Source organism: Empidonax traillii, unplaced genomic scaffold (genome assembly GCF_003031625.1).
Source record: "Empidonax traillii isolate 1590-97213 ecotype Southwest subspecies unplaced genomic scaffold, ASM303162v1 scaffold165:size1224784, whole genome shotgun sequence".
NCBI lineage: Eukaryota > Metazoa > Chordata > Aves > Passeriformes > Tyrannidae > Empidonax > Empidonax traillii.
In genome coordinates, this window is record NW_020955358.1 from 972,709 (window position 1) to 998,336 (window position 25,628).

At 40.0% G+C, this 25,628-nt stretch overlaps 2 protein-coding genes across 3 annotated transcripts; one reads left to right on the plus strand and one right to left on the minus strand.

Moving 5' to 3' along the window:
• Positions 1-1,605: 1,605 nt before the first annotated feature.
• Positions 1,606-8,818, minus strand: PSMG2 (proteasome assembly chaperone 2). Its single transcript, XM_027885346.1, has 7 exons — positions 8,582-8,818; positions 6,793-6,964; positions 5,987-6,045; positions 5,045-5,163; positions 3,613-3,786; positions 2,359-2,479; positions 1,606-1,950 (listed from the first exon to the last, which is right to left on the minus strand). Exons 1-7 carry the CDS (start codon positions 8,795-8,797, stop codon positions 1,858-1,860), a joined length of 954 nt encoding a protein of 317 aa, XP_027741147.1. The 5' UTR covers positions 8,798-8,818; the 3' UTR covers positions 1,606-1,857.
• On the plus strand, positions 8,738-24,194 carry CEP76 (centrosomal protein 76). 2 transcript variants are annotated; one of them, XM_027885342.1, is made up of 12 exons: positions 8,738-8,858; positions 10,177-10,332; positions 10,662-10,743; positions 11,107-11,331; positions 12,425-12,610; positions 15,282-15,379; positions 16,007-16,135; positions 18,545-18,736; positions 20,652-20,818; positions 21,700-22,033; positions 23,147-23,364; positions 23,733-24,194. In XM_027885342.1, exons 1-12 carry the CDS (start codon positions 8,796-8,798, stop codon positions 23,869-23,871), a joined length of 1,989 nt encoding a protein of 662 aa, XP_027741143.1. In that variant the 5' UTR covers positions 8,738-8,795; the 3' UTR covers positions 23,872-24,194. The 2 variants fall into 2 exon arrangements, with proteins under 2 accessions (XP_027741143.1, XP_027741144.1); XM_027885343.1 differs by lacking the exon at positions 23,733-24,194 and having other exon boundaries at positions 23,202-23,286.
• Positions 24,195-25,628: the final 1,434 nt, after the last annotated feature.

A 25,628-nucleotide genomic window follows, 5' to 3' on the forward strand; every position in this document is an offset into this window, starting at 1 on the left:
AGATCTGAAGTTCAGAACTAACACACAGGAGTCAGTGTGCAGGACTGGAATGTAGTTAGCTAAATATATACACCCATTAGGCTGGGAATTAGGGATGAGAAGGGAAGAAGAGGGAGAAGAAAAACAGCCTGAGAGTCAGTCTTCACCTGTCCAGCATGGAGCCCACCTTGCACCTCCCTCACACGGAGTAGCTGACGCTGGTGCTTGGCAGGAGCTCCTGCAGTGCAGGACGCCGGTGACCTCGAGTTTCTGTGACAATAACAGTTTCTGTGATGGACAATAACAGATCCATTACTTTCCGCATGGAAGCTGCTGTCGTGCAGCAGCTGGCCTGTGTCTCCCAGCACAAGTGTTGGGAATAAAGAGGGAAGTGACTGTGCTCCTTTCTCCCTTCTGCCTCACAGCAATTTAAGCACTGGGCTCAGTTTGGATGTGGTCAGTTTTTCCAACTAGTTTTAGACTTACCAGACTTGCCTTGTGCTACTCATGGCCTTTTGTCTGTGTTCCTGGACTGCTGCTTGCATTTTGACTTGCCAGCTTATTAGTCTGGATACCTGTGGGAACTCCTAAAAATATATTTTCATTATATATTTTCAGTACTTTTCACAACAATTTCAACTCTAAATCATGGATGTGAAATGGTCAGTTCTAGAGTTGCTTTTAAATAAACCGATGTGACCAAGCACTTCCAAAAAGGTCAGTACTGAACGTGTAGCCTAATACAACAAAACAAGTACCATGAAAAACATCAAACACGTGAATTGTACGTCACACAACTGCTGTCTCAGACTCAGCTTATAAAACACACAGATACCAGACTGCCTGCTCTCAGGGCACTGTTACCCAGTTCCATTATATCTGAGAGCACTGTATTCATGTTCAAATCAGTCTAAGAAGGCTCATCGACCTAGAAAGCTGTAGTTTTAGCATCTCAGCAGCCCCTGGAAGTGGAACAGAAGCCTGGAAAAGAGAAGGCTCGGGCGTGACCTAATTGTGACCTTCCAGTACCCAACGAGATCCAACAAGAAAGATGGAGAGGAACTTTTCACAAGGCCATGTAGTGACAGGACAAGGGGGAATGGCCTTAAACTGAGAGTAGGTTTAGATTAGATATTAGGAAATTAGATATTAGGAGGAAATTCTTTACTGTGAGGGTGATGAGGCACTGGAACAGGTTACCCAAAGAAGTTACAGATGTTCCATCCCTGGAAGGCCAGGTTGGATGGGGCTTTGAGCAACCTGGTCTAGTGACCATGGCAGGGGGTTTGGAACTAGATGATATTTAAGATTCCTTCCAACCCAAGCCGTTCTCTAAGTAGACCACAAAAGCCACAACAGGCTGTTATATTGCTTGCAGTCTCCCCAGCTGAATCTACCACAACAGCACTGGGAAAAGGCAGCAAAACCTTCTGACCTTCACTCACATCACCAGGAAGTTTTGAAAAAAAGATCCACAGCTGACATGGAAGAGAAGGGTTTTATCTTCATAAGAAAATCCATGCCTACCCATTACTCTCAGATTCTCACCTGAATTAAGAAGGAGCGCCACAGGCTTGTCCATGGCAGTAACACTTCACCAAAGAAAAAAAAAAAATTCTTAAAAAATATTTTATTAGAAAAAAACTTTCAACCAAAGTTACTCAATAAACAACTGTACAAAACATATTTCTTTGGTCAATTTGTGAAAGTTACCTTAATTTCTTCAGCTACCCACACACACAAAAAGGAATTTTTCTTAAATAAAGCATTTATGCAGACAACAAAGCAAGCTGCTGTTGCTTGGCAATTGCTATGTAATCACCACCTCAAGGGACGTCTGTGACCACCCACGTGACTCACAGGAGAGTTCAGAACTGATCAGAAGAGCGCGGGTGGAAGACCGTTGCCAAAAAGTAAGCGCCAAGAACTTGGTATCTTCCATTGTGAAGAACAATCTGTGGAATTGTTGCTCTGCAACAAAACCAGAATAATTTTTTTAAGTTTTGAGTATTAATGATGTAGTTCTATCTCTGGCACAGGTATAGGCGTCGGTGTCATGGTGGGTTGCTTTAGAGAAGGGCACTGGAAGATAGAACTCTATCAAACCCTCACACAATCTTTCCCCACACCCATCAAACAAAAGAACTGGTGTTCAGGTTTGGTTCTTCAGGTGTGGAGGTTCCCAGTGAGATTGTAATCAAAATATATATTTAATTTGGTGTATCCTTGATGACCAAGAGCCAAAACGAACCTAGCCCAAACATATTTAACTTTGCTAAAATTCATCTGAGTAACATTTTTGAAGTTCTGTATTGAAGAAAAATGAAAATAATGGATATATAATACAAAAGCAAGAACTCTAGATCAAACAGCACTTACTTCACTTTTAACCAGCTGGAGCCATTCATTGAGATAGTTAACAAGAACAAATGCATCAGGGATGTTGTCCCCTTCTGAGCAAAATTTCAGAAGAACTGCCATTTGAATTCCCTTTGAACAACTGTAACAAAAATGAGCAGGCATTTATATTTCTATTTTAGATCAAGAACAATTATATTTATGTATTAAGAGCAATAACAACATGCATATGGCTTGTTTAAAAACAGATCCAAAAAGTAAAAATGTATGCATATATAGACAGATTTTTTTTCCTCTCCAGACTTCCTTGAGCGTGTTTTCACATTTCATGCTCTTTTTCTTAGTCTTGAATTTGTTCTTTCACTTGCAGGGCAGGAATTCTACATCTTGCAAGAGTACTCAGGGCCTCTTTTACATACTTAGTTTGCATCTTTGTGTTGGTGGGGCACTTATACAGATCCTTTGATAGAATCACTCCTTACCTTTCTGTGTACTTTAAACCAGCAGTTTTGCAGGCTGCATATCACTACTTTACTCACAGTACTCTCATTTTTTCTTTAAGATATTAAGATTGTTATTTTTGATTTTTTTTTCCCCTTAAGTCCTGGCAGGTCTTTTTATTTTTACATTTGTATATTGTTTCCATACTGAAGTCAGTACATAGGTTAGCATGGTATTAGTCACTCTGCTGCTGTTGGATGCAGCAGTGTGGACAGATGTACAAAATAATAATTAAAAATAAAAGCCAATTTTCCACCTGACACAAAGCAAACATCTTTTGCAAAACTACACAGTTGTGCCATAGTGAGTATTAATACCCAAAATATTTTTAAAAACTCACCCATGCTTTCAGCACAAGTTCTGATGCACACATCTTTCAATGAAACCCTTAAATCTAGTTGCTTGCTGGCCCTGAAATCTTAACTTATTCTTAGTGCTCAGAATTATTTGTGATTTTAGGTTTGGGTTTTTTTGGAATTTTGCTATTAACAAACTGTGGCTTGCATAAAATCAGATACTAGATTATTTGTGAACTTAACTATAAAGCTGATTTCCTTATATTTTTATCATATTCTAACTTATTGATCCAGAATTCCCACTTCTTTTTCCCCCTCTTAATTATGGGCTTGACCTGGAAAAAGTTCCATTTCTACAAAATCCTGTTCTATGAAAAGAGGAACTTTCCTGTAACACACCAGTTTAAGAGACAATTCTACCTAAGTATTAAAAACAAGACTTCTGATATCGTTCTGTGCTTATCTTTAGACAACTCACCTCTCAGTAAACAACAGTTTTGTGATGCCACCTCCAGGAATATGCAGAACTTTGTCTGTATCACTTATTCCAGGATAAGCTGCTACTTTTTCCATTTCTTTCCAGTTTAGCTCCTGCATAAGGCCTCCAACTGCTTTCTCAAGATCAGGTGTAAGTAGGTAGCGCAGTGGTGTCCTAGAAACAAATCAAGAATACCTTTGGTCTGACAAGGAAAGACATTACCAAAGTTATTACTTGTGGCAGACAGAAGCTGCAAGCATTGAGGACCTCACACTTGCAGTGAGGAACTGCTCTGACATTCCCTCCCTCCTCCAATCAAAGTTAGAAGGTAAGTCTGTGGTCTCAAAACAGTACAAATTACTCAGCTTTCTGCCACAAACAGAACTAAGCTGGTACCCACTGTTATGGGGCTCAAATAACTGGCAAGTACCAAATACACAAGCACATAAACAGAAGAACTGCATATGGTTGTTAAAATTATTTACAAATAAAATGTGCTTTTTCTTCCTTCAGATAGGAGGCGATTAATTTAAAGTCGGGGTAAACCTGGACTTCACCATGATATAGCATTTTTAATAAGCTCACACTAGTAAATCACCTACAAGGGAGTTATTTTGTGGTGCTGAGGGAGGTGAGGGGGGTTAAATCACCACAACGTACGACTCAGAACTCATCAAATAACCATCGGTCCCTCTCATTTCATTCCATGTTAGCTGGCCATCCTGCAACTGTATGCAACTACCACTACTACTTCTGGGACATGGACAGACCTAAACCTCCTTTAAGGCCCTACACATTTATACAGCCTGAGGATAAAAACTGGTCTTTTGCAAAAATGCTAATTTCGTTTTCTGTTAAGTCACCAATTATGATACCCTCAATAGGCAAGAAATGCTTGGGTTTTAAATAGGTGATATTTAAAAAAATACATATAGTCTGAATCTTGCAGTTGCTTCCCAACAAATAATAACTGATAACTTCCTATTTAAAAAAAAATAAAATGACAACTTACTGTATTAAAGAAAACCTTTGAAAATGCAGAATAATGATGAAGAGGTAAGAAACTAACCAATATCATAATCAACTGTTAAAAATCTAATCTGTGACCTGTACGTCAGCAGATAATGCCTGGAACTGCTTGCAGCCACAAGAAGTTTGAACTGAGGCTCTGTTGCCTGACAGAGCAGGCCAAGTGCAATTTGCTTACAGCTTGTTACTTGATCAGCACTTTCGACAGCAGTAACTAACCAAGTTTAGACACCTGCATAAAATAATGCTGTATAACATCAAGTTTTAATAGTATACTAAGCATTCTATGACCTAGGTACACAGCCAAGCAAAAGCACCCTGCCGAAAGTACTCAGCAGAGGGAAACGTGCCAGTCAAAAAGAACAGAAACATCCATTTCGGCCTTTTAAGGACACAGACATACCCCAGAAGCTGCTCATCGTCGCGCTGGTACGCGTGGCTGCTCGACAGAACGACGACTCTGGCACATCTGCTGCCTTTCACCCAAGAAAGCAAGGCTTCACAGAATGGCCTGTACTTGTTCTTCATGCAAAGACACAGGGAAAAAAAAAAGAAAGTGGAAAATGTAGTATGTCCTTAACAATATAAGGTGTTACATATAATGTTTAGCAGTGATGTAAATTTTACTTCATATCCGCTTAGTCTTGAGTCCCAGATATATTTTTTAAAAGCTGCCCTGGTTGTTCACTTCATCAAAACTACACATAGAATGACAAAAATTATCATTTAGACCATGTTAACAACATCAGTACCACTTACTTTGAGTGCCATTAATACCAACAGAAAAAGCCTTAGAGTAAGATGGGATGGCAGGATCACAGAGTATTTTTCCACAGTTTGAACGGCTAAAAAAACTGCACCATAAAATTTTTTTTCTGGCATCGTATTCTGCTTATTTTAAATAGCACGCACTGTCCAGTTAATGAGTAATTCTAAATTCTTTGTTTTTTCATCATGAATGCAGTTCAAATTAATATAGAAATAATTATGAAATAATTAATTGGCCTGACACAAAAAAATTAAGCTATTACAAAGAAGACACAAAACCAATAAATGTAACAAAAAACTCCACTCCAGACAAACCCCAGATAATTTCATATTTTCAACACTGTTAGTAACTAAGAAGATATTTATACTAAAATCTTCTACCACATACAGGCTGTTGTGGGGCTTGGAAAAACAAAACAAAAGCTCACTGAATGCAGAGATCAGTAAAATCATATCAACTGCAGAAGGTGTTTTAGGATGAAGTAGAAAAATAATTTTGTTAGGTCACTTAAACTACTTGCCAACAGAACTATGCAAACCAAACAGTGAAGTAAGAACAATCAATGAACATACTTACCTTTATAAAAGGTGATCTGATCTGCAGGGCTACGAGTTTCTTTGAAGGTAACGAATACACTACAAGAAGAAATAATTAAGCCTTGTTAAGAAGAAACCGAGAAAGAGATCTGGGTTTAGAAATATCAAGATTTATCCAATTTACAAACCTCAGGACAGTAAACCTTTCAACTATCAATTCACAATGTTAAAAATATGTATTTTTTGCATTGTCTTCACTGGACTTTATTTCACTTGTACTAAATTGAAAGGATTAAATGAAGAGAAATATACGAAGATCTGCCACAGGTAATGATTCCAATAATCTATTTTTCAGCTTTGCAAAGATTGGCAGATTATGCTGAGGTTTCTGTGATTTAAGAGGGTAAAAAAGAAGTAGATATGATGATCAATGTAGGGAAAGAAACTATGAATTTGTAGGGGGGGAGAGGAAAAAACACTGCATAGGGAAAAAGGCAAATGTAAATAGGAAGAAAGGAACGAGGGCAGATAAATATCCTTCCGCACCAGAAATTCATTTTGCATCCAAACAGTTTATTTTAAGTATGTGCAGAATTGATGTTACTTTTGATTAACACCACAGAGAGTTTTGGCTGCACTGCAATAATGTTGAAATTCAAACAAGTCAAATTGGTTTTCCAAAACAACAACAGGTACGGTCTCCTCTGTGAAAAGTAAATACGTAGGTTACTGCAGTTGTTATTACTGACCTTAATTTAAGCACATCAGCAAAGTGCAACAACAAGAAGAAAAAGTAAACGTGATGTTCTTGCACCTTAAGCGCCTTGTACAGCATTCAATACCCACCTTCAGCATTTATACTCAGCTCCGTTGAGTTTTCCTCTGCTGTTGCATAAGGGTTATTTCCAACCATTGGCACCAGGCAATCAGTGTAGAAGTAACCAACTTTTGTCATGTCAAGTGTGGAAATCACCAGATCTATTGCCAGCTGACCAACATTTCCCACGGACACTGCTGGCTGAAGCAACAGAAGTTACCAAATTACAGTGTGTTTTACGGATGATACAAGGTGCTCTTCAAATAGTGAAAGTTAAAATTGCTTCAATTCCGGTCAAACATGATTTCTAAAAGTGGCTGCTCTGACAAAAGTGACTATTTCTTATCAGATTAGCAATATGGAATTTTGTCCCTGTCCCACAAAAAAAACCCTTGGCCACTTCTGTGAATACTCCTGTCTCAGTGTAAATTTGAACAAAGGCTTGAAAACTAATGCCCTTCCTTCTTCTTTTGGACAGAGAGTAGATAAAAGCCACTGAAGAGACTGATGTGAGACTGGCAAACCTCACATGACACCCAATGGTAACGCTGATGTTACATATTAAACCTCTAAATCTCAGATGGCAAAGAGTAGGTAATTTTTCATTTTTTTAAGGATGAAAATGCTAAGGGTCCCCTCGGATTAATTTCACAGGCAGCGCCGTGGGTTATCACCAATTGGGGCAGATACTGATCTAATACACCCAATGTGATGGCACAGAAAGAGAAATTCAGGAGTCTGTGTCCTTCCGAAGAAACTATTACAGGAAGACAACATTAAAACTTCCAGTTTCTTTCCTCTAATTAATAAGCAAATCGACGAATTGCTGCTGCTGCCCGTTGCGGAAAGACACCGAATTTGATGCTGATAGAAGGTGACGGAGGACGCGGCAGCACTTTGCGTGTCTCTGCACCCCGGCTGGTATCCAAAACCCCGTCGCTCCCACACGAAGAGAACAGCAGTGATGCATTTCCTGCTGCGTGTCAGCTGACCGGGAATGACTTCCCGCGCAGCCTGCACAGTCATCCTAGGCTGTGCAGCCCTGGGTTGGGAAGCGATGAGGTTACCTTTCACTAACCCGGGCAAGGAAGAGAAATGATGTAGGCAGGAGAAATGATGGGTTTTGTCCCACCGCAGCCTGTGCTGGAGCTCTCGCCTCACACAGACATGGTCACCTCGGGTACCATTACCCGAGATCGACGTCCTAACATAAGGGGATAAAGACACCTCCTGCAACAATCCAAACACCAGTTTTAAATATAGCAAAAATGAGGATTTTTTTTTACATTGCAAACATTTATACATCGCACCTAAATGAAACAAACAAACAAACAAACAAAACACAACCTTTTATTGCAGTGGCAACCCATGGGTGCTACATGTCTTGCAAAACCACATAGGGCGTGTTAATTTTTAGCGCAGTGGCATACAGCTGTTGCTCTAAAACTGTATATAGCTACTGCAGCTCGGCACGTAACATCTTGAGAGGAGCTAACCCGGGGTTCTGAGAAGGGAAAAGCTGATGGGAAGGGAAGAGACCGCGCCAATCTCTGCTGGAAACAGCCCTGGAGAGGCGCCCTCCAAACCCTCCTTTGTTCGGCACAACACCCCACAGATTACACACACCGCTCGCCCAGAGTCTTCTCCATTTACCCCGCAGCCAAGTACCCAGGGATGACCCCCGGGCAGGGCAGAGAGAGACCCGAGCCCTTCCTGTCTTGCCCCACAGGAGTGGAGCCCTCAGCGCCAGGAGTCGGGGCAGCCACCCTTCAAGCCCATTGAGGGCGGGCGCGGGGCTAGAGCAGAAACGCGACTCACCATGAGCAGAGTGAAGCCTTTAAAGTCGGAGGCGGCGGAGCCCCCGCCACGGTCGCAGGGAACGAACATGCCGGCCGGGAAGAGCGGAGGGAAGGAAGGAAGGAAGGAAGCGGGGCCCGCACGCCTTGCCCGCGTGTCCCCGCCAGGGGGCGGTGGCGGCGCTGCCCGCGCCCCTTGGAAGGCGGTTGGCGCTGCCTCCCCTGCCGGCTCCGCCATGTCGCTGCCGCCGGAGAAAGCCTCGGAGCTGAAGCAGATCATCCACCAGCAGCTGCTCAAGGTGGGCATGGCTCCGCAGTGCGGCGCCGGAGAGACTTCCCTTTATCCCCCCCGTCCCCGGGGGGGGCCGTGGCGGCTCCCGTGGCGGAGCCCCGCGCTGTCACCCGCCGCGGGCGGCGGCAGCGCCCGCTGAGGCGGTGGCGGGACGCGCTCGCTTTGTTTTCCCAGCTTCGGTGGCGGCAGGTGGTTTCCAGCCACCGTTACGTCGTTTTCTTGTTGCCTTTTTTTTTTTTTTTTAAGCGAGGGCTTTGACTGGGAAATAAATACCGAGGCTGTAACTCATCTGTCGCTTGTTGGTGCAGTGGTGAGTTTCCTCACCTGTCGTGCGGCAGAACGGGCTCCTTGGAGCGGGTCCAGAGAAGGGCCACCAAGTTGATTAGGAGGATGGGGTAACTCTCCTGTTAGGAAAGACTAAGAGAGTTCGGATTGTTCAGCCTGGAGAAGAGAAGGCTCAGGGGAAACCTTTCAGGATCTGAAGGGAGCCTATAAAAAAGAGAGAGAGCGACTATTTACAAGGGTATGTAGTGACAGGACAAGGGATAATGGATTCAAACTGAAAGAAAGTGTCTTCAGATTAGATATTAGGAAGAAATTCTGCACTGTGAGGGTGGATGAGGCACTGGAACAGGTTTCCCAGAGAAGTTGTGGATGCCCCCTCCCTGGAAGTGTTTAAGGCCAGTTTGGTGGGGTTCTAAACAACCTGGTGTCCCTGTCTGTGGCAGGGGGGAGTTGGAACAAGACGATCTTTAAGGTCCCTTCCAACCCAAGTCATTCTGTGATTCTATTTCAGGTCCCAACAGTTGTGTCCTTAACATCCTTCCCGTGTGAGAGACAGGTTTATAAATCCATGTAAGTTACACAGCTCAGATGTAGGGCAGACATTCTCAGACTTCCCTTGAGTGTAGGGGAAGCATGCAAGGGAGATTTACTACTTTTATACCTTACCTACAAGTATACAAAAGTGTATTTTTTGCCCTTAAAAAATAAGAAACTGTTATACTAAGATTGAATTATGAGGGACATGAGAAATTGTAACAATGACCCTTTTATAATGGGTGGATTTGCAGACCTTTTTGTAGGGAAGGAAGTTCAGTGCAGGGCTTGCTGTGAAAATGCTCAGATTTGGTATGCTTGTGAATTTTTTTTTTACCTGGAGGGCTGCTCTTGCAACACAGTGGTTCATTTGGTTAGTTGTGAAAGGAACAGTATTTTGGTGTTTTCTTTGTTCCCAGGAGAGTTCTTAAAGACTTAACTGTTAAGTCACAGCCACTACCATGTAAAGAGCTTGTATTTGTAACATACAGTGAATTTTTTTTCAGATGGATGTCCATGGGAGGATACGAGAAGTTCTAGCTGAGACTATACGTGAAGAGCTCGCGCCTGAGCATCAGCAACTATCCACAGAAGATCTGATAAAAGCCTTAAGGCAACGAGGAATCATTGATGATGTTATGAAGGAACTTAAATTTGTAACTGTAAGTAGCTTTTAAAGAGTGAAAGTGCTTATTCCTCTTACTGACGTGGTGTTTTGATGAAGTGGAAATGTGCTACTTCTGAAGATTTTACTGGCTTTGCTGATTTGCGACATAATAGGAGCAGGAAAGCTTAATGCATGTGCTGAAATTGGTTTAATGATACTGCTGCATTGCAAATATAATTATTTGTTATACTTCAAGTACTAGAATGGAGCATACTTAAGGAATGGCATTCAGCTGAAATGGGGGATTCTTGGATTTTTAGAGGACTGTGGTAAGAGCACTGTTGCATCCCTTGACTCCTTAAAAAGTTTTAATTATAATTCCAGGATGTGAATGAAAAGGAGAGGACCTCAGCTCCAAAACCATCAACACATTTTGTTGAGAGAGAACCACCAGTTCTGAAAAAAAGTATGTTTGTTTATTTGAATGTTTGGATCATAGTTCTGAGAGGGATTTGAAGTCTGTGATTTTTGCACTCTGAATTAGTAATCCAGTATGAACTGGCATAAAAGTGGATGTTTGCCCTGCTTATCCACAGGAAGTAAATTCATGTAAGCACGAGCAATTGGTGTTGCATTAAATGTGACTTTTTCATTATTTATTTTACATTAAGATAACTTCAATGCATTTAAAAAAACACTGTTTCCTGAGCACTTGTTACAGAAAAGTTTCTTTTGTTTCCTGGTCTCCTGTTAGTTACCTGATACTTAACAATTTAAGCTTTCTAAGATTTGTTTGTAGTCTCTTCATTTTTATTGCTACGCTTTACAGCAAACATTGACCCAACACGAAGGTATCTTTACCTTCAGGTTTTGGGTGGAAAAGCTTTTCTGGAGCATCTTCAGGAACCGGAGCCTCTGCCTGGCCAAATCTCTTCCACCTTCACTCTGTGTTTGCATTTTCGAAACCAGCGCTTCCGTTCTAAGCCTGTACCCTGTGCCTGCGAGCCAGATTTTCAGGATGGTTTCTTACTTGAAGTCCACAAGGATAGCCTAGGTAAGGAATATTGTGAGTTTAAAGCTGATGCTGTGGGATTTTTTCTGACTTAAGAGTTACTGTGAAATGTGTTTGGTATTATTTATTCAGTGGATTTTCTTCCTGTTTTTTATCGTGTTTTCCTAAGGAAATTGATTACTGTATTGGGTTATGCCACTTGTAGGTCTTTCTCTGCTCTTGCCTCTTTTCCTTTTTTTGCTCTCTAAAATAACTTGAATTTGACCAACTTTATCCATAATTGATAGTGAGGGGATAGTCTCATGGATGTAAGAGATACTAAGGTGGCTGTGGTTTTTGTGAACTTTCTGCTGAAGAGTGAAGAAGGGAAATGTAAATTTGTTGACATGTGGAAGGAAAAGCTTCAGTGTGACTTCATTTTGCCTACTAGCTGGCAGACACCTGCAGAAGAGTCAGTCATCCACAGCCTGTATTATTGTTCTTCTGCTGGTAGCCAGGGAACATGGAATGAGCTAAGTAGGTTATGAAAAGATTTCTGGATGTTTTATGAATCCTCTAGAACTGCAGGGTGCCTTATGGAATATCATCGAACAGAGAGAAAGCCAGAGTTATTGCAGTTGAGCTGGGAGAAGACAGTGAATATACCACAAATTCAAAGAAAATCAGAATTTGTTAATTCTACTGCTCATGGAGCAGTTTATATCACAGAGTCAATCTTAACTGCAGAGCAAGTTTTTCCTAAATACTAATATTTATTAAGTTGACATGACACTCCAACTTAAAGAATATTTTTAGTTGCTTTTACTTAGATGTGCTTTAATGGTCTTTATTTTCTGAAATGCTAATTCTGTTTTAATGTTTTTATGTAGCTGAACTGGTGCGTTGGAATATTCAACCACAAGAACTTTTTATCTCCTCTGTAAATTAACAGTGATCTTTCTGTAGCTCTGTCCTAAGCTTGGTTTGGTTTTAAGTTAGGTTTTAAGATGGGATCATTGCTTACGTGTCTGGACTCAAGATTTTTCTTTATATTCATTGCTTAAATTGCATTTTATTGCCTTTTTTTTTTTAATTTTGAGGATTTAATTTGAGATTGTAATATTCTTGCTGTCTTACTTTGGTTTAATAATGGCAGGTGATGGAAGTAAAATGGTGGATGCAACTACTATGTTGTCTATATGTGATCCAGTGCATATGGTTCTGATCAAAACAGACACATTTGGTGAGACCACACTGGTAGCATCCTATTTCCTGGAATGGCGATCTGTCTTGGCTGCAGAGAACGGCGTAACAAATATTGCTGTTGAACTCCTGGGTGTAGGTAAGGGTAAATAATAAACATGATCACTGAAAATCTTGGGTACTGAGCTTAGTTGTAAGCTTAAAGCAGCGTTTTTTTATCTAGTTCAATTTTAGTTTAATTCGTAAGTAACTATAAAGTATCCTTAGAAAATATCTAGAAAACTTAATGGTCAGATTTTTTGTTACCAAGCTGCTAAAAATGAGTGTTCCAGATCCTGTGTGATGTTGGTCCCAGTGTCTGGGAGCTCCCACTACTGATTATCTGCACAATCATAGAATCATAGAATTAACTGGGTTGGAAGAGACCTCTGAGATATCAAGTCCAGCCCTTGATCCAACCCCACTGTGGTTACTAGATCATGGCACTCAGTGCCACATCCAGCCTCTCCTTGAAAACCTCCAGGGACAGTGAATCCTCTACCTCTCTGGGCAGGCCATTCCAACGCCTGATCACTCCCTCTGTAAAGAACTTCTTTCTAATATCCAACCTAAACCTCCCCTGGCAGAGCTTAAGCCCGTGCCCTCTTGTCCTGCTGCTGATTGCCTGGGAGAAGAGACCGACCCCCATCTGGCTACAACCTCCTCTCAGGTAGAGAGTGATAAGGTCACCCCTGAGCCTCCTCTTCTCCAGGCTAAACAGCCCCAGCTCCCTCAGCCTCTCCTCATAGGACTTGTGCTCGAGTCCCTTCCCCAGCCTGATTGCTCTTCTCTGGACCCGCTCCAGCACCTCAATGTCCTTCCTGAACTGAGGGGCCCAGAGCTGAACACAATACTCAAGGTGTGGCCTCACCAGATAAGGTTTCAGAAAGAAACCAACCAAACAAAAATTCAACAGTTCATCTTTAGGAATATATATCTGACCAGTGCACTGCAGAGTAAAATCCAGCTTGTGTGCCTTTCATAGAAAACTAGCAAGTTCTAGGGAAAGGGATCTCTGCCCTGATCCCATTTATTCCAGTTGCTGGAAGCATGTTTTCTGACTGAAGGGTTGCACAGCTTTGATAAGGTGCTTATCAATTAATATAGACGTGTATTTTTGTGTATCACTTATCCTCACTCCCTTTTTCAGGAGTTCCGACCTAAGTTTTTAGTATATTATGATTTAGTGAGTGAAGAGTATATCTTTTGTCACTTCCTAAGGGGTAGCTGTCCCACAGTTTAGTAAACAGCTGCTGAGTCATTTGAGTATTCTTTATCCCAATTTCTCTACCTCTTAGGTAGTTGAGCAGTTCTTGATAGTTTCAAAAGAGATTGAATTATACCTTAAAAGTACTCTGAAGATTGGATATACTACCTGAATTATTCCTGATTGTTATCACTATTCCCTGCATTCTTTTTTAGAGAACATACAATTTGGTGCAGTGTTTTATCCAACCCATGCAAATGTAGCAAGCTTGTTTGCTAATATGTTTGTTAGCTTCTCCTGTGAGGAAGGGCTGAGAGAAAACTGGAGTTGTTCAGCCTGGAGGAATAGAAGGCTCGGAGGACCTATAGTAGCTTTCCAGTGTCTGAAGGGAACCTACAAGAAAGTTGGAGAGAGACTTCTTACAAGAGCATGTGTTGACAGGGAAAGGGGAAATGGCTTCAAACTGAAAGTGAGTGGCTTTAGATTACATGTTAGGAAAAAATTCTTTACTGTGAGGCTGGTGAGGTACTGGAGCAGATTTCCAAGAGAAGCTATGTATGCCCCATTCCTGGAAGTGTTTAAGGCACGGTTGGATGGAGCTTTGAGCAACCTGGTCTAGTGGAAGGTGTCCCTGTCCACAGCAGGGGAGTTGGAACTGGATGATCTTTTAAAGTCCTGTCCAACCCAGGCCATTCTGTGATATTTTTTTTATGATGATTTGGAAATGCACAGCAAATAAGTTGAGTGTAATACACTGATGGGTGATGGAGTGAGTTAAATCTGTTTCTCATGATCTTTTTTTACAAGTAGTAAAGTATCAATGCAGTAAATCCCATGCTTTTTCTCCTCTTCTAAAGTCTTGTCATGGTACAAAATGCATCAAGAACATCGAAGCATGTTGCCATTTCAGATAAATAGATAAACTATTATATGAGGCTTCTATTGCTTGTATTGCCTATAATCCCATCTGTAATCCATTTTGGAATGCTTCTGGTTGTTCATGTAATTCTGAATTTTCAGCATTAGACAAGAATGTTAAGTTTGAGGGGATTTCTGGTTCATTTGTTTGTTGTTTTGGGGAGTTTTTTTTTAAGTTGAATAATCTCTTGGTATGACAGTTGGGGTCCTTTATAATAAACTGTATCTTGGGAAGATGAATTTGACTTATTTCCAGCTACTTAAATTTGAGCTACCTGTGTAATCAGTAGGAATAGGCACATTAACAGTGTGTGTTACTCTCCAACTCAATTTTAGATGCCTGACCTAAACATTTCTGGAACACCATTTGTCTCATACATCCCAGTACTGGCTGCAGAAAGGGCCTTGGATAATTATGTTGGATCTATAAATCTGTGCTTTTTTTGGTCATATTATGCTCTCATACAGCCTCAATGGAGTTTGAAATTTAAATAAAGATTCTCATTTTGCCCATATTGAAAGAAGTTTAATTACTTTTTGTGCTTATATGTCTAACATTTATTTTAATTGTTTACCCCTGCCTGTCTGAAATAATCCAAGTAAATCGAATATGAGAGAACTGATGAAAACTTATTTTTGTTCAAAGGTACAGAATCAAACGTTTCTGTTGGAGTTTTAAACATCAGACTGGAAATGTATCCACAGCTAAATAAGACGCTGTCTTCAGAAATAACTAGTACTCAAGTAAGTAATTTCTGAGAGGGTTAACTTATTCTTTTATTGGGGAGGAGCGCAAGCTCAGTATAGAATTATAGATGCTGAATGCTGTTGATTTTTGTATTATTTGATACTTTTTTCTCTATTAAATTTAAATATAGTTGCTTTTTTTAAAACTACTTTGTCTATACTGAACATTATTCAAAATATTACTTTTGTAGTTTTTATAATTACTTGTGTCAAAACTAAGGAGGAAAAGGTAGTATGTTTCTTGCTCCCTTTCCCATATGAAACAATAATTTCAAGTCAACTATTCTGCTTGGAAAGCCTGTAAATGTTGGCCTGAAGGCGCATGCACATTCTTCTGCACATCAAAATCTGAGCAATCCTTTTGTGCATCAACCCATCACTTGAGATGGACACGACTTCAGTCAAGCTTAATATAAGACCTACAAACAAGAAATGTAACTTAAGGTTTTTCTTAATTGGCTCTCCATTTAAAAATACACAGACTTTGCATAGTGCACGTAAAATATTAAGCTTTATTTTACATATGCCAGATGTGGTGTTAATGTACTTAACTAGGTTGGGTTTTTTTTTTTTCCTGTTTAGAATTAGTATGTGTAGAGTTGGTTTTGTTTTTCTTACCTACAGTTCACTTTGGAACGTCAGAAAACAGCAGAAAAAGAACGTTTATTTCTTGTATATGCTAAGCAATGGTGGAGAGAATACCTGCAGATTAGGCCTACACACAATGTAAGGCTAGTAAAGATTTTTGCACAGGTTTGTAAATTTTACAAATAGACCACTCCTTTCTGTAAGTTATCCTTTTTAATTGTATTTTGAACTTTATGTGTATGTAGAATCTGAATAGATTTATGATGTGGTTACATTCACTACAGGACTACATGTGGTGTGTTGAAAAATTGAATTTGTAAGAACTGAACTTCTGTTTATGTACTAGGATGATGCAGACAGAAGGGTTGCTCCAGCTACCTCTGATGTACTAGGTGAAAAAGCCTGTTTAGTCTTTTCCTTGAATACTCACAAATGGTAGAGTGATTTGTGCAAACTATTTCAGATAAATTTTATACCAGATGAAACAGTTATAAGAAATGGACTTACTAGATCTATTAGAGCAGATCCACACAATGTTTGAGCTCTGTGTGACCTGTAAAGCAATCTGTCTGGTTAATGTCACACAATTGCTACAGTCAAAATTATTGCAATCTAATAAATTACTGTGACAGCTGCTCCTTGGCAATTATCCCTCAGTATAAGGAGTGGTATGATCCATGTGTGGTAGCCGTGTTCCTAGCAGAGTTCACGCACAGGGAACTTCTTATCTCAAAGTAGTGTCCTGAAGCAATCTGTGCCTCCTCTTTCACTTCAGTGAAGCAACAACTTTCATCCTGGCTGTACCATGAGTGTTCAGTAGTGATGTGAACTTCCAAATCCCAGCCAACAGCTGTGCTCCCACTCGGTCACTCTCTTACTCCACCCCAGTGGGGTGGGGGAGGGAATAAAAAGGGCAAAAGCAAGCAAAAATTACTGGGTTGAGATAAAGGTGGTTTAATAATTGAAGGAAAGAAAGGAAGAATAGGAAAACAGTAAGACAGTCACTCACCACCTCCCATGAGCAGGCTGATGCCCTGCTAGTCTCCAAGCAGGGGCAAGTTTGGAGAAAGTCTGTTCCCCACTCCCACCAGTTTTATTACTGAACATGGCACTATATGGCAAGGAATATCCCTTTGGTCAGTTCAGGTCAGATGTCCCGGTTGTGGCCCCTCACAGCTTTTTGTCCACCCTGAACCTACAACTGCGTGGTGGCAGAGTGAGAAGCAGAGAAGGCCTTGACACTGCAAGCACTGCTCAGCAGCAGCTACAACACCGGCGTGTTGCCAGCGCTGTTTCGGTCACAAATCCAAAACAGCACCATGGGGGCTGCTATGAAGAAAGCTTAACTCCCTTCCAAACAGACACAATACAAAGGCTTAAGGGTTTCAGGGCAGGGTATAAAGAGAAACAGTTGTATAATTAAATAGGATGGAAATGAGGCCCTTGCTAGTTTGGTACCTATAGAGATTTTATCTGGAGTCTCTCACTGGCAATAGCAAATCTTAGTAAAACTGCCCTTAATGGCCTTGCTCATTTCTGGGAAAATTAGAATTGTTTGATAACTTTGTTATCATCCAGTTTCATGTGAGTAATGCATTATATATGAAACTATATTAAAAAATGAATCCTGCCTGTGGGGGGGGGTTCATTGATTTCAAGCTGTGAAATAATTTTCAACAGGATTCCAGTCAGCTTCAAATAAATGCTGCTTTTCTTCCACCAGCTTGCTGGAAAAGCATTACAAAACCTTTAGAGGGACAATATGTGACTCCAGTAAAAATATGAGACCTTCATTTCCTGAAACTGCAGAAATTTAAAAGGCTTTGATCCCTTTTTAAAGTAGATGAGCGTAAAAGTACCAATTTAGCCCAGAGAGGAATAGAAGAGTTCTGTACTTCTTGAAATGGTTTTAGTAGTTGATAATCATAGTATTTGCCTGCAGCATGTAATAAAACAGACCTTTTCAAAGTCATCTTATTTTTTCATTTTTCCAAGGACTTAGAAATTCTTAGTACTATTAGTCAATTTGTATAGATCTAGTTACTTCATTGTGAGTAGTTTTTATTCCTTGCTGTTATGACAAGGGGTAGAGCATTCAAATTCAGAAGCAAATAAACATCTTTAAATTCTAAAATCAGCTGCTGAGTGGTTAATGCTTTCTGAGGGTGTTTGTTTGTTTGTTTGTTTTAGGATTTGGGGTGTGTGGAGATTTGTTTTGACTTGTTTTTATGCTTGATGATGGTGTGGACATTGATAGTGGGTAGAGCACAAATAGTTCCTCACATTTAAGAAGATAAATTACAGCCTATGCTGTTCCTGATGTTCAGATGTTTAGTCCAGAATGCCCTATGAGTGACAGAGCCAGCAGAAAAATCTAACCGTAATGTCTCTAAATGAGTTGCCTTATCGGTCACATGTCTTAATTCTGGAAGTATTTTTGTGACTTGCTGGTTTTTGAGTGATGCTAACTCCAGGGATAGTATATCCCATAGCAAAACAAACGGCAGCCTTAGTTAGGATGAATACTTTGCCCTACTAGAGTGGCTGGCCAGTAACCCCGTTTTACGTGTTCAGGATGAAAACGGAGTGAACCGTCCGGTGTGCTCCTTCGTCAGACCACTCCGAGCGGGCCGGTTGCTGGACACACCCCGGCAAGCAGCGCGTTTTGTCAGTGTCCTGGGCTATGAGAGAGCTCCCGTCATCGGTGGAGGGGGTGGCAAGCAAGAGCAGTGGTGCACCCTCCTCGCTTTTCTGTGCAGAAACAAGGTATGCGAAAGTTCTCCTTATGTGACGCAACGGAGCAGGTATCGTATTCTAAGCTGAAGTCAGTAATTTGAAACGGGCTGCAAGTGCATGGATTAAATAAAATTTGAAGGATGCTGTTACAATAATTTAAGTTCTTTTTAAGGAGAAAGACATGTTAAGTAGTAGACAAGAAGGCTTTGGCACAGACTTCCTTTACAGCTGATGTTGGGGTCCATTTGTCAGTCCATTCCTGGCAACGAGTTTGCTTTTCTTCAACTGCATTTCTAAGAACACATATAATTATTTGGTGAATCCCTGCTAGTGTGGAGGACTAATGTGCAGAATTCACTGAATTCTTGACTAATCCAGGAAGAGTAGGAAAAGTCTCTTTTGCTGATTTTTTTTTTTTTATTTTCTGAGATGGACTAAAATATACTGACAGTCTTTACATTCCATTTTTTTGCAAAATAGGAATTTTCACTGAAAGTTTCAGCCTAATTCTTGGTGATCTTATACTTGTATCATATAACTGTAATAAATGAAACTAACTGTTACTCATTCTGGATTATAGTTCTTCTGTTGTATGGATAAAAGTAACAGTGATCATTTTTAGTACTTCTTTGGAGTGGTCAGAGCTTTTCATTGCCATGGAGATACTTCTGCCTTCAAAAATAACATCACTGATGTGTTTGTATTAAAAAGATGTGTTCATGGAAGCAAGAGCTGTATCACAGATTTTTAGACCACAGAGCATCTGAAGACCACACAGAACAGGCATTGGCTGTTGTCCCTTAATATCGTATGATGCATAAGTACCATATAAAAGCAACACTGGCTGTCCAGTGGCTTTCAGATGGAGATGACAGTAGGGACTTCGAGTTTGAGGCACAGAGAAAGGTGTTTCTTCAAGACAGAGGTGGAAAACTGTATAGAAAATAATTGAATTTAGCCCCTGAGACACAGGCTGGGCCATTATTACTTTTCATGTGAAAAGTGGTACAGCATTGCTAAAATAACACAGGTTCTCTACGGACTTGTTCAAACCTATTTTTCTGCATATGTCCTTCTTGTAGACTGTGGTAGGGGAAGATTGTGGAAGATACACCCAAAAACTCTGAATTTTATGTTTTCAGTATTCTGAATAGTTACTCGACTCAAGAGCCTTACTCTTCCGAATGCTGTGCTTTGTGGTACGAAGCCTCTATTGCATAAGCACTTTTTGTTCTTCCTTTACGGCTAACATTTGTGAAGAAATTAAGAGACAAAGAATATGAGACATTGCATTTCAAAATTGTTTTCCGAGAATTATCACTGATAGTAATGTGTTTATGAGATGCTTTTCTGACTGAAGGGAAAAGCAACTACACGTGACTTCCAGCTGGTTTACAGTTAGATCTGTGGGGAACCTTGTTTTATCTTTGTTTCATTTCTCAACCTTGACAGCACATTCAAGGCAGTGAAATAACAGTAGAATTACATTTTATTAAGTGAGTAAATTTCCTGACTGTGTGAAAGTATTTTGTAATTTCTAGGCTTGCCTCAGGTTTTTTTGCCTGATACACATTTTTACATTTAATTAGAACATTGGTTTTGTCTTCATGGGTCAATAGATTCTGGTTTTGGGTTACTTGAAGGTACCTTTATAGTCATAGGAAATGTTTCCCAGTATTAATGATACACTGTATTTGAATAAGTGATATAAGTAGTCTATCATTAGAAGATACATTTTTAACTGATTTATTCTAAAATTAAACTTTACAAAACCAAAACTTGTTAAGTTTAAACTGTAAAATCCTGCCTTCTGAGGCATGCTTTAGGTAAACAGGAGAGAAACATGACTTGTTAAACAATGGTTAGAGAAATATCACCATGTCCTTTCTCCAAGGTTTTATCCATGCTTGATTCTCAAAACAGCTTATTAATATTTACTGTCTAGGGTGACTGTGAAGATCATTCTAACCTTCTGTGCAGTCTTCTTCTTGGCTTTGGATTGGAAGCCTTTGTGTGTGTCGGGACAAAAGCAAAAGGAGTCCCTCACACTTGGGTAATGACTTGTGGAACTGATGGAACAGTTACTTTTTGGGAGAGCTTAACAGGACACAGGTGAGTAAAAGGAATATAAGAAAACTGAACAATGTAATTGAGGCTTGCATGGGCTATTTTTGTCATTGCTTTTTTTTTTTTTTTTAAATCTTTATACCCTGTCGTGTAATACAAGTGACATTTGTCTTTGACTCTTTTTTCTGTGTGCTGCTTTTGTTGGGAAAATAACTGGTTCAGCATGAGGGGAAGTATTTCAGCAGTTTGTAATATGGTTTTCAGTGTCTTTAAAACTGTGTGCTAACTATTCTGTGTCTTATGGCAGCTGAAAGCCATTGATGCTATCGCTGCCGTCATTTGTAAAGGAGATGAAATCTGACGTGATTGTTTAGGAACCCTTGTTTTTCTCCTGATTTCATCAGTGAAATCAATGTTACATTATTCCCCCCCCCCGCAGAAATCTCATTAAGTTCTCTGAGATTTTCTCTTGCTTAGTCATTTGAGAAGAGCACACGTAGTTCTTTGGTGTTCTAAAGCTCTAGTACAGGCTATATTCAGTGCTGAAAACAAGCACTGTTAGTGTATCCTTTGAAGGATGTTCGTGTATCATTTGAAGATTTCTCCAAATGCAATGAATAGCAGGGAAACTGTATATGTTGTTATAGTTGTGAAATTTAATTGCTGTTGATAATCTGCTTGATTAATCAGCTTATTTTTCTAGATTTAAAAAATAAAAAAATTTTTATATTTTCATCGTCTATTATACCTCCAAAGTGTGGATAATTACTTTTCTGTAAACAAATGAATGTCATTTTTGGAGAAAAAAAAATTACAAACTTGACTTGTATTTTTAAAGGAGAAATGGCTATATCTGTCCCATCTTAATATTTTTCCCTTGCTTTGAAATAAGGTGTATTAATAAGAAATTGAATCTTTTTGATTAGGTACATCCACAGACCTGTCAACCCTGATGACCCTCCGATAGTTGAACAACCCAAGCCACTGTATCCTTATCGCACAATAGGTTGTGTCTTCAACCACCAGAATTTCTTTGGAAATTGCCAGCCCTCTGACGCTGTGGATCTCTGTGTGTTTGACCTGCACGATGAATCTAAATGGAAGCCCATGAGTGGAGAAGCCATAAAATCCGTATGCCCTCCTGGAGCAACGTCTTCTGTTCCCCCTTTTCCTCCTCTCTGTGCTTCTGCAATAGATGCTGCAGTAACAAGCAACGAGATAGAATTGCAGCTGAGAATACTGGTCTCTGAACACAGAAAGGTAAGGAAGGTTGTCATTGATCTGTCATAGTAATAAAGGTCCATGTGTTAACTGTGTACTTGTTTTGGATAGCCATTTCTTACTTCTTACATTCTCCTATCTTTGCAATGTGTTTTCCACCAGCTTTTGCAGAAATGTGGTATGTGAAAAGTGAAATAACTGAAAAAAAAATGTTTGGAAAGATGGTACTGAGCTGGTTTAGACATCATACTTATTATTTTCAGTGGTGATTCGTATTCTCACATGTGGCCTGCAGACTACCTATGAGTGGTCTGTAAAAGCACCAGGAAAATCGAATGTGGTTGTTAGTGGGCTTTGCCTATGCAGCAAAAATGCTTTTGGTCCCTAGATAAAAGCAGACTTTCAGCTTAGTCTAATTGCTTTACAAAATTGGAGATATTTCTGTAAGTTAGTTACATCCTTTACCAGGACTTTTACAAGGTATGATGTGCCAGAAACGAGTCTTTTCTGTGCTGGGTGTGAAGGTGTTGATGTTTAAGTCTCTGTAAGCTTATGTCTGTTTCTAATGGGGTTTTTGGACTGCTTTTGTTTTTGCCCCCACACAATGCTCAACCTTTGGGGTGGCAAGCAATTCTCAGAGTATTGAGTCTCATGCAGTGTTGAATACATACATGGTAAACTTTCCTACTTCTTGGCATTTTTGGGCTGATAGGAAGAAGGTGCATGTACATGCCTTTGTGTTTTGGGGAGCTGTTGTGCACTGTTTTTTCAGAAAGGGTTTTCTACGAGAGACATTAGAAAAATGTGTGTTGAATTGTAGTTGATCTTTTCTATATTTTTGTTGGGTATTTATGCATATCTTCTTACATTTAATGTGGAGATACTGTAGCTGAAACATCTAGTTTCAACTCTGCTGGCCTGAAGTTTTAGTCTAGTGGTCTAACTTCATTCCTTGCTTAATGTTTGATACTTTGTTGGTCATGTTTTTGATTCTTCCAGTTGGTGTGTGAGTCAGTCTGCTTCATGGGTTCACTGCTGTTATCTACCAATTAAAGATTCTTGTAGTTATTTGAATCGATACAGTAGGCAAGCTTAGGCATATCCTAATGTTCCTTCTGCACAGTTGTCATCGTTCTGTGACTTGCCTCACAGGATCTTGGCCTTTCTACTGTTTGGGATGACCAGCTCTCCTATGTGTTGTCACCAGCATTAGCAGCTTATGAGCTTGAACGCACAACAAGTGTTTCTGCAGGAAATGAGGAGTTTCAGGATGCCATAAGAAGAGCAGTACCTGATGGTCACACGTTCAAAGGATTTCCTATCCATTTTGTACACAGAAACGCCAGGAGAGCATTTGCCACGTGTCTTCGGTGAGTTTAAATGTAAAGACTTTTTTTAAATAATGAAATTTTAAGAAAATTAATTTCCTTAGGTTTGAGCTGTAAGAAGAGTTGTGTGGTATATGTAGTGGATACAGAACTTTTAGGTTACACTGGTGAATTCACTGATGATAGACTTCTTATGGATTAAATTACAGAATGGGGATTTAATTTAATTTCTTAGTACTTGTTAAAACTGATCAGTGGTGATGTCGTTTTCCTCCAAAGCAACAGCCCCTGCACTATAGAACAACATTATTATTTGTAATGATGGGCTCATGACACTCATATTTGAAAAAAAATGCACTATGTAATTGAAAGCTTTAATAATATCTTACTCTTGTTTTTTTGTCACACAGGTCTCCATTTTGTGAAGAAATAATCTGTTGCAGGGGAGACCAAGTGCGACTTGCAGTTCGTGTACGAGTGTTTACATACCCTGAATCTGCGTGTGCTGTTTGGATCATGTTTGCTTGTAAATACCGCTCTGTCCTTTGAAAAAAAACACCAGAATTATTCATTCCTTTTCAGATCTGCAAAATAATGCATATGGGTACAAAGTTTTGCAGTTGAAAACTAGTATTTTATATAAATACCACTGATTTTGAATACCACAGTGTGTGTATTGAAGGGGATTGTGTACACAGTAATGATTGTATTTATAAAGAGAATTTATTGTTCTTTCAATAAAAGTTACTTTTCATATTTACAGGAATGTGGGTCAGTTTATTAAAATGTGTGCATAAAATTCTAGCTTTTTTTTTGCAGTTCTGAATTGGTGTGCGAGTTCATTTAGAAATAAATCTGGTTTACCTCTGCAGGGTAAGCTACTCCGTTCTACCTCTCCTTTCCCTGTAGTCTCCAGAGTGTACTTTGTGAGTGACTGAGATCCAGGAATACTGACATTTAAGCACGTGTCCTTTCTACAACAAAATTTTGTTTGTGCTTCTCTTGGGCACAGGAGTAACTTCTACATTCAGCTTCCGAGAAGTTCAGTCAGACACAAGTAATCTTGTTAATCTATGAATTTAGTAATTTGTGGGTTTATTTTTTAAAATACATATTAGGACTTGGATACCTGAACATGTGAATAGCTGTGATGGGTTAGATGAAGTGGTACCTTTTTTCTGATGTTAGTTTAGGAAGTTTCTGAGGTAGAAGTTGTAGCCAGGCCATTTCGCTCGACAGCCATTTGTGTTTTTGTCTAGTTCTGACGCTCAGATCTGAACTTAATTACTCATCTGTGGTTTTGTCTGTGTTAAACCTGTGGATGATGATTTTGCTCAGTATCTTTTAGTCTTCATGCTTTGCAAAATGGTAAGCAATTGGACTTACTGAACATCTCCATATCAGGCCTCTCAGATTTTTCACCATGTGGACTCCAGGTGTCTCTTCTCGGGGCTGGAAGATTTGAAACTGTTTGGTTTCTTCTGTAGAAGCTGTTCTGTGTCTGTGATAGTCCATGACCACCTCCTTTCATTCTGCTTGTAAGAGAGAGACAGCTCTTTCTGCTGGTGCTGGAGCAAAAAGAATTGACTAATTCTAGAGAAGCTTGCAGCACATACAACAGGAGTGGATGGTGGCATTTTGAACATACATTTAATCAGCAGTGTGGTAGCGTGACACCATTTTTGTTTTGTTTTGGTTTTTTTTCAAGAAGTATTAAATACTGTAGCACTGGGGTTTTAACTTGGAATTTTAGTAGTACATTATGTACTTACTGGCACTGCTGCTAACTTTACAAATCTGGTTCTGGGTTGTCTTTCTTTTTATACCTGAAAGATCAAAATGTATTCGTTTACCTGTTACACAGCATACAGGATTTTTTTTCATTGTAATCCAATGTAACGTGAAAGGCTGGATCATATTACATGGTGAATATCGCTAAATTTAACATCGTTATTTAAGTACTAGTTGTATCTTATATGCAGTTATGTTACACACGTGTACGTCACTGCAGGACGGAAAAAGCAGAGGCGGTCAGAACAGCTGGAAGAGAAAGGAGAGAGGAGCGGGAAGCGGAATGGGAGAGGAGCTGGCTGGCTGGAGCTGGGCGCTATCCCGGCTGTGCGACAGGGGGCACTGCCCCGCGCTGTCCCGTCACACCCTCCAGTCTCATGGGGAGCGGGGGCGAACGGGACAATTTTAGTTTCCCCTTTCACGTCTGAGGGGTAAAACGCTAAAGAGAAAAACACTGTGTGTTCGGTGTGAGTGTTAGGTTATGTAGTCTGGGTTTTTTCCTCGTTTACGTGGGG

Coding starts and splice junctions, on each gene's coding strand:
- CEP76 (XM_027885342.1), top strand. CDS start 8,796: ATGTCGCTGCCGCCGGAGAAAGCCTCGGAGCTGAAGCAGATCATCCAC. Junction 15,380..16,006: donor CAGAAATAACTAGTACTCAA/GTAAGTAATTTC, acceptor TCTTACCTACAG/TTCACTTTGGAACGTCAGAA. Junction 22,034..23,146: donor TGGTCTCTGAACACAGAAAG/GTAAGGAAGGTT, acceptor CTTGCCTCACAG/GATCTTGGCCTTTCTACTGT.
- PSMG2 (XM_027885346.1), bottom strand. CDS start 8,797: ATGGCGGAGCCGGCAGGGGAGGCAGCGCCAACCGCCTTCCAAGGGGCG. Junction 6,046..6,792: donor GCTGAGTATAAATGCTGAAG/GTGGGTATTGAA, acceptor TTCTTCTTGTAG/TGTATTCGTTACCTTCAAAG. Junction 3,787..5,044: donor GACGATGAGCAGCTTCTGGG/GTATGTCTGTGT, acceptor ATTTGTTTCTAG/GACACCACTGCGCTACCTAC.